We start from the raw sequence: 9,009 nt of genomic DNA, 5'->3' as shown, positions 1-9,009 counted from the left end.
CGTTATTTAAACCGTTTTTAAGTTTCTTTCATTACGACTCTAATATTTTTTCATATAATAATTTGATAACATTTTATACTATTCTTCTAAAATTAAAAATTTTCAGTTTGATAAAATTTTATAAATATTAGTTGAACTAGTTAATTCCTTCAATATATGTTTTTTCCTTAAATAATATAAAATGCATTGAATCAAATGCTACAATATAGTATAGATATAACTTTTATTTGAATAATTCAAAATATTAAAATAATTCGAAATATTTGTACAATATTATCTTGATCAATGAATATTGCTGATCTAAAAGAATTCTTTTTAAGAAGTTAGTTTTTTTAAAGTGAAAAATGAAAAATAAATCAATTTAATATATCATCGTAGTTTTAACAAATCTAGTGAGATCTCATTTCAAATTTCAAATATTCTTAAAATTGGGGACAAATCCCAAAAATAATAATGCGTTACCAATGAAGTTAGTAATTTTAATATAAATAATCAATTAACTTGATCCTATAAAGACCTCAAACACATTTATTTATATTAACATGAGATATTAAAAAATTTCATATTATTGGTAAGATATTCTCGCCGAGCTTGTAATTTAAATTTACTAAACGTAGAATGTGACGATGTTTTTCGGCTGGGTCATGTAGTCAAATTTTGAGTATTTTTTGAACAATGGGTTAAGTTCAAAAATGCATTGACTCATTATAATTCGAACTTATCTAAATATGTAATACCAATATAGATTATTTATATATAAGTGATTCTATTTTCAATATTTTTAAAAAATTATATATGTACATTTTAATTACTTTTTATAATAGAAAATATGTTAAAAGTATATGAGATATATTTTGAAACTAAACAATGATTAATAAATTAGATAATAATTCATTTATGTATTATGCCTAATTTTATATCTGGAATTCAATTATTTAAAATTAACTGTACAAATATTCAACTAACTATCCTTTTTTTGCGGAATTCAAATAAGTATATTTAAAGTTAAATAAAATATTCATTTAATACATTTACATAATAAAAAACACACGTGATAATATGATATAGTGGTAAGAGGTTGTATAGTTGAATGAAATAACTTGAATTTGATTCCCACAAACCACATTTTTTATATAATATTAAAAATAGGGGTAATTTAGTCTTTTAAATGAGACTTTTTAATCTGATAGAAATTATATTCTTATTCTTCTATATATATATAGAAGAGATAGCACCATTGATAGTATATTTTAATGACAAAATAATTAGAACACTATTAAATTAATCCACAAATAAAGAAACACAGCATCTTTGTTGTCGTTGACACTTCACTTTACATTTACCCTCTTCCCACTTTTCTTGAATCTACATTTATTGAAAAACAAATACATAAATAAAAACAACAAAATTACATACAATGATACACATCTACCATCTTTGTTACTATTAAACACTTGTTAGTTTCTTAGTTCTTACTCCAACAAAAAACCAAACACGAAAATGCCAACATTAACACTTGTCCTAACACTTGTTCTCACTCTCTCTCTAAAATCATCATCCCACTCTCTCTCCTCCACACCCTACTCATTCGCCCCCTCTACTCCCCAACACTCCGACTGGCGACCCGCCAGAGCCACCTACTACGCCGCCCTCGACCCCCGTGACATTGTCGGCGGCGCGTGTGGCTACGGCGACTTGGAGAAATCTGGGTATGGCAAAGCTACGGCTGGTTTGAGCTCTGCTTTGTTTGAGAAAGGACAGATCTGTGGGGCTTGTTTTGAAGTCAGGTGTGTTGAGGATCTTAAGTACTGCATTCCTGGGACTTCGATAATTGTGACGGCTACTAATTTTTGTGCTCCTAATTATGGATTTGAAGCTGATAGTGGTGGCAAATGTAATGTTCCCAATGCTCATTTTGTGTTGCCTATTGAAGCTTTTGAGAAGATTGCCATTTGGAAAGCTTCTAATATGCCCATTCAGTATCGCAGGTACGTAGAGTGCAAAACAATTGTTCTCACCGTTCATATTTCGAGCCTAAGTTCTATTGATATGTATCTAATTTATCTTGGTAGATTGATGTTGAGAATGGTGGTGCCTTAAAAATTATTTAATTTGATCCTAGGGAATCCTATGTAATTTATGGATTATTGTAATTTGTTTAGAGGAATCGAATCGAATAAATATAATTTGGTCTTTTGTAAGGTTAATTTGAACGGTAGTAATGTGGATAATTGACCAAGGCATGTAGAGTGTGACTATATTTTAATGCCGACAACAATAATAGGGTTATTTTTGTTTAGATCTGTTGATGGTTACATCATGAATGTGACTTACTTGCCTTGTTGCCTGCCTTATTTATCAGTTTAGGTGGGAGAGGGACTTCAACTTCAAATTTTGGTATCTGAGGGGCCTGGGGCCAATTCTTTAGTTTTCTGCCTTAATAAGGTGATGCTTTTTAAAGAGAAATATGAAATGGGCATGTAAATGTAAGAACTTCAACATTAAATGAACAAACGAATTGGAAAAAAAAAGAGGTACTTAACCAGTGTTTAAAAGTCAAGTATTCTGTAGTAATATCTGTCATAAATCAGTGCTAAAAAATAGTTAGGCAGACTGAAATGGCACTTATAAATGCATTTACTTGCTTAATTATACGAGCCACTTGAATTAGTTGCATGCACTTTGAATCACACACTTGTTCTATGATTCCAATGGACGTCAACTTCTCAGCCCATGATCTCGACCGGAATTGTTTATTTCTAGGTTTGTACAGCTTCCAGGCTTGAGGCTTAATTTCCATTTTTTTATGTGTTTTAACTTCTGTTTTGTTACCACTTTTGACACGACAAATAGACCACCTGTTCTGACATTTGAACCAAGTCTAAGTGCAACCAGTTTCAGAGGTGGGGCAAGTCTGTACATGTTATGTTATGTTTTTGTTTACTCTCTTTTACCTTTTTATGCTCCGCCGAAATCACATTTATTCATTGACCAAATGGTACTCGTAGGCTGTTTGGAGGGAGTAGAGATGAACACGTTTTTCTGTGATGGTGAGACAATTTAGGTGGACTCATTTAGTCACCAGCTGCAATTGTGTAATACAACTAAAGGGACTATCAGCTATTATGCAATTAAACCCTTCTGTTTTCTCATATATGTATATATTTGCTATAATTTAAGCAGTAAGGGTTGGCACACTGAACTTTTATTAGTAGTTCTTAATATTGAAGTTATTAACCCCCTCGGGTCTTCACAGGATCAAGTGCAGAAAGGAAGGAGGGATACGGTATACTATTGATGGTGCTGGTTTATTTTTATCAGTGTTGATTAGTAATGTTGCCGGAGCTGGAGATATTGTAGCAGTGAAGATCAAGGGTTCAAGAACAGGATGGCTGCCAATGAATCGGAATTGGGGGCAGAACTGGCATATAAATGCCGATATGAAGAACCAGCCTCTTTCTTTTGAGCTTACTGGCAGTGATGGCGTTACATTGATATCATACTATGTTGCTCCCAAAAATTGGGATTTTGGACAGAGTTTTGAAGGCAAGCAATTTGAACCCTAAGGTAACAGTGTAAAGACTTGTAAGTGATATATATATATATATATATATATATATATATACTATTAATCACACTGGGTTAGGTTTGATGTACAAGTGGAACTTTTACTTGTATTGCGGGGAGACGGAATTTAGATATTAGTAGGCAAATTGTATGATCGAGCAGACTAAAATTGTTGTTGTGAGATAGAATCTGAAAATTAGAATCTGAAAATTACTCTTTGTCACTGCTGCAGTGAGTTCCACGACTACATTTGCAGTTTGGAACAGCTGATATAGACGTGTGTCGTTCATGAAAATTTTAAGGAAAGAGGTTGTACTTGATTGGAATTTTAAAGTTCTTTACATATTGGGGTTTCACGATGTGTTGGCTTAGCCATTAATATAACTAGTTATATTCCAATATTATCTATATGTACAGACAAATGAAAAATACTTGTTGATTGCATTTTGCAGTCAAATATTGAAGGACAAATGTAGAATCGGGAATGATTGCTTGGTTCTGGGTACTTGTTAATGACACTAGTCTCTGAACCAGCAAGATGGCTTTGGGAAAGCCATCGGGTTAATAAGTATATTTCGTCTGTGATAGCAGAACATCATCTATTTAGCTTATCAATTTCAAATGCAAATCACGTAATTAGTTACATAGATGATACGAAGTTTCACTTTTTATGAATTCCTTTTTTTGTAAAATATCCGTTTATCTCATGTTCCATTCATAGTTTAGAAAAGGGTAAGCAGCAACAGTAAGTCATTGTATGCTTGGCTTCAGCCTTATTAATGATGAATAATGAACTTTTGGGATCATCTTACACCTAATTAGTCTTGCAAATAATAATAAACACGATTTGAGTAACTTGTGAGGTACTATATCAGTCATTGTACATGTATTTTTGTAATTAAGCTTAGCACATTGCGTAGCTTACAAATTAGGTGGTTCCAGGACGTAGTGCACATTCATCCCCCACCCCCACCCCCACCCCCACCAGATAAATAACTTACAGGGCAGTCATTAATTTCAAGCCTGGTTAACTTAAACCAAGTTTTGAACTTTAAAACTCGATTAATCAGAAGAAAAACTAGTTTGAGCTCAGCCTGGTTGGTTTTTTGTTTTATTGAGTAAATTTGGTCATGAGTCATTCAATTATGTTATTTACAGATTTTGTAAATAAATTCCTATTTTATTCGTGCTAATCGCTAGCTTCTTCACCTGTAGATCATACACTATGATAGCCTAATAAACTGCTTAGAACATGAGATGGTATATAATTTTAATGTTTTATACATTAAATAGTTGACTAATTTGAAAACTATCATATATTTGAGGTGTGAAAAACATATAAATTCAGTTATTTTATACATATGTGTCATTAAATACTTGAATACTAGGCTTCTAGTCGAGTCTGCTCACGAGCTAGTTCACGCGTCTGTAACCAAACTTGCTTGGGAGTTTTGGAACCTCGAGTCTTTAAAGAACCGATCTGTAATCATACACAAACTCAACTCAATTAGACGAGTTTTTATCTTAGTCAGTTCACTGAGGAGAGCCTCTCTCATGCACCTCAGTAAGTGTTCAATCAAGATGCTGCCTTGTACAATTGATCTAGTTCTTCCTGTAAGTGGTGAATCACCTCATCCTTGTCATGAATGATCCGTAATAGTCTTCCATTCTCATCTTTTAGTGCCTGAAACTCACACACTATACCTTCAATCTGTGCTTCAATGGTTTCTTCGCTCAGCTCAAAAGCACTCTCCACAACTCTAACGACCCTCCACAAGCTCACCACAATTACCAACCCTCCTCCCATTTTGTCCAAAAACAATTCCAGTAACAAAGCTACCACTAAAACCACACCATCAACTACATAACCCACCCGCCTAAAGAACAGACGGCCAAGCGCCCCCACTAAACACAAGCTCTTTAAAGAAAGCAAGCTCAAAACTGCTATGCCTGTCCAGTGGTACCAGGTCTCCTCCACTCCTTTGCTCGATGTTGATTTGCATGAAAGCAAAGATGTTGAGATCTCTAGAATGGTGAAAATAAGATCGGTGAGTAGCAATGAGATTGCTATTATGTGAACAGGAGTTGATTCAAGAAAGTTGGCCAAGTTGACTGTCCAAGGCGATTTATCTGTTGTTTCCTGTTGTGGTTCAGAATTAAAAAAGAACTTGCTCCATTTTTGTCTTCTGTTCCAGTTTGTAACAAGCTTTTCGATAGAGTTTTGGACAATGTCGATTGAAATTGAGGAACTAGAAGGAAGTCTCGATTGTTGGACTTGAAGAGATGAGCTTGGTGATTTGTCTTGAAGAGATGAGCTTGGTGATTTGTCCTGGAGAATCATTGCGTGTTTTGAGTAATTAGTGAGTAGTAGAAATTCAGAAATTGATGATCTTTAGCTGGTTTGTAAAGATATAAATATGGATAGAGCTGAAAGATACTTGAGCCTGAAGGTAGGTCACATTGCAGTTTGCAGGCTCAGAGGTCACGTTAAGAGGCCAGTGGTACAATTAATTGATATCGTCACTATACTATGCGTCCAAGGATCCAATACAACAAGTAGAACTACATTGCTTTCACTACCCTTTCAAACTTTTAGAACTTTCAGTGCTGGAATCAGATTTTACAGGTGGAGTACAAGTAAAGAATTTCAAAAGTCACCTCTAAAGAATTTCAAACCCGAAACCTTATGTTGCTAACATATATTTTTGGACCAAGTCTTAAACAGCTTGGCCAACATTGTTAGATGATCACAGATCACTCTACTTTCTGGTAGCTAGCTTGCGATTTATCTTGTCCGCGTCTTTTTTTTACATTAGGTTTATGTTGTTGTATGTGTTCTATCTATGTATTGCCTAATTTAACTTGTAGTATTGCAAATTCATTACGATCTGTTGCTACTGTTAGGGCTACTGTTAGGGCTGAACAAAACCCCGAAAAATCACCCAACCCACCCCTCTTTTGGACCAACCAACCTAAACGGTTCGAAAATATTAATGGGTTCATTTTGTTAAAACCCAAATATAGTGGGTTTCAAGATTTAACAAATTTAAACCCTTACCCAACCCGATCCAAACCATTATATAATTGAGTTACATTCTTATTACTGTATATGTTTTGTCCATTACTTATTTAGTTCAATCCAAACCCATTACATGTTAGTTTATCTCAACACATAATTTAATTTAGTTCATCATAATATGATAGTATAAGTTTAAATATTTGACCAACGAACTATAAATTATAAACTAGTAAATTTTAATATTTATTTATACGTACATAAACACATTTGTTAACGATAATTGCATTGTATACTTTATTTGTTCAGATGTCTTGTCCTCTAAAATTTCTCTTATTATTATATTTTTAATTAATGACTTGTGCGAAGTTGATATTACGAACTACTGTAATATTTGACATTTGCAGAATTAGTAGTCGAACTTTGGATTATGATTTTTAATTTAATATCAAAAGTTTATTCAGTTGAGTATTCACATAAAATGATAAGGGTATATCCCAACTCAACCGGACCCAACCCAATATATGAATAATATATATGAATAATATGGTTGTGTTAAAAATATTTTTTCAGGTTAATGGGTTAAAATTTTTATAAACCGAACTAATTCAGTTGGGTCATTTTTTCCTCCGAACCCGGCCCACCCGACCTGTGTTCACACCTAGTTAATGTGGGTATCTATACTATATTATAATAATCGGAATATGATATAATTTGGTTCAACGGTTATTCACTAATTTTGATCATTACAAAATTAAATAAATAATGTTATATATCTACTAAACTAATAAATTGTTAAACTATTAAACATAACTACTAAACTACAATCACTAACTTATCATATTATAAAATTTTAAATAAATAGGGTTATTATATCTACGAACTATTAAATTATTAAACTACTAGATTAGTTTACTTATTATAATAAATTACGAATACATGTTATTCTATTACCTTTATTATAAATTTGTAATCATTATATATTTATATAAATATTTTAAAAATATAATATAACATGATAAATAAAAAATTTAAATATTAACGGGAAGGCGCTAGATTTAAGCTAGTAAAATGTAGTACAACCCAGTTTAGGTTGTCACTTATCATAACATTGCTTGGAGCAAATTAGAAGATCTTTCCTTTTTAAGGGTCCATATCACTAGGCCCAAGCCCAACCCAGAATCTGCGGACTTTCCATAATATGATCAAAATCGCGATTGCTTTTCCTATGGGTGTCTATAACTTGAAAACAGTCAGTTGGTAGCAGAGTCTAGTCTACTTAAGAAAACACAGTCTACTTGGACATTATAAAACCTCACAATTAAAATTTGGCCATTCTAGGCAAAAGATTATTTCAACTAATCCTCATTACAATACAATACACATCAAACAAATGATAATTAGCATTTGAGACCCAAGTAGGACCTTAACAAGGATTTCCCAAGCTTACATATATTAAGTGTGTTTGTTTGATTGTGTACATCACCATTAGGGTGGTCGATTTAGAAACTTTAGCAAATTGTATCTAGCAATGTCATGTTTCTTGGCCTTTCTACGTTTGGGGACCTAATGTTTTGTAACACCTTCCAATTGCATGTGGACAAATGTATCAAATAGAGCTCTCTTTTGTTTGATTCAATTTATGAATGTCCATGTATAGCTTTGTATCTAGCTAGCTCTCATCAGGGTTCAATGTGCCCATAAATATTTGTAGCCTCCATTGGCTGACAACTCCTCATGTGAAATTGACCCACATTGTCTCTAATTGTTTTTTTGTTGCTTCTTACTAGCCGGGTGTTATTACAACTCAACATTTTGTTCTTTTAATTTTTAGTAAAATAGGAAATACTTTTTGCTTTTCTGATAATTCAACCACGAGAGAGTTTCTTAGGGTAGCTGGTAGGGGACACTTTGTTCATAGCATATGTTCCTGTATTAGCCACTATATAATATTTTTAACACAAATAGCGCATATCTTGACATATAAATATAAGAAAATTTTGCAAAAGAAGTACCCACAAAGAATTTGCTTTTATACTGGTCCTTAGTGTCACAATTCTGAAACAAATGATTTCCAACCTCAGGTGATTGGGAATGACCTTTTGTATCACTCAGAAATGTTAGAAAAAATCGTGTTTCCCGTTCAATACACCAAACACACCTGCCGGAAACAACAAAGTTTAGAAACAACAAAAACACTGTTAATTTGCGTTCAAGGAAAAATGGAATTTTAATTTGCGTTCCCTAAAAATAGATTATTTAAATATACATTTAAACCGAAAACGCAATATGAACATTCGTTAGAGTTTAAATGCAAACTAGACTTGCGTTGCATCTTAATTTTTTTTTAAATAAAATAAAATTTTAAACACAATATTATAATGCTTTAAATCTTAAATGCAAGTTTACTTTGTGTTTCTTCTCTA

The 9,009-nt window shown here is 32.8% G+C and overlaps 2 protein-coding genes across 2 annotated transcripts; one reads left to right on the top strand and one right to left on the bottom strand.

Moving 5' to 3' along the window:
* The first annotated feature begins 1,434 nt into the window (after positions 1 to 1,434).
* Positions 1,435 to 3,921, top strand: LOC141720443 (expansin-A13). Its single transcript, XM_074522865.1, has 3 exons — positions 1,435 to 1,988; positions 3,257 to 3,567; positions 3,800 to 3,921. The coding sequence occupies exons 1-2, from the start codon at positions 1,501 to 1,503 to the stop codon at positions 3,564 to 3,566; spliced, it is 798 nt and encodes a 265-aa protein (XP_074378966.1). The 5' UTR covers positions 1,435 to 1,500; the 3' UTR covers position 3,567; positions 3,800 to 3,921.
* A 904-nt stretch (positions 3,922 to 4,825) lies between these two features.
* Positions 4,826 to 6,397, bottom strand: LOC141716960 (uncharacterized). Its single transcript, XM_074519100.1, has one exon. The coding sequence runs from the start codon at positions 5,906 to 5,908 to the stop codon at positions 5,144 to 5,146; it is 765 nt and encodes a 254-aa protein (XP_074375201.1). The 5' UTR covers positions 5,909 to 6,397; the 3' UTR covers positions 4,826 to 5,143.
* Positions 6,398 to 9,009: the final 2,612 nt, after the last annotated feature.

Source organism: Apium graveolens, chromosome 4 (genome assembly GCF_009905375.1).
Source record: "Apium graveolens cultivar Ventura chromosome 4, ASM990537v1, whole genome shotgun sequence".
Taxonomy (NCBI): domain Eukaryota; kingdom Viridiplantae; phylum Streptophyta; class Magnoliopsida; order Apiales; family Apiaceae; genus Apium; species Apium graveolens.
This window is presented reverse-complemented; position numbering and strand designations above follow the sequence as displayed.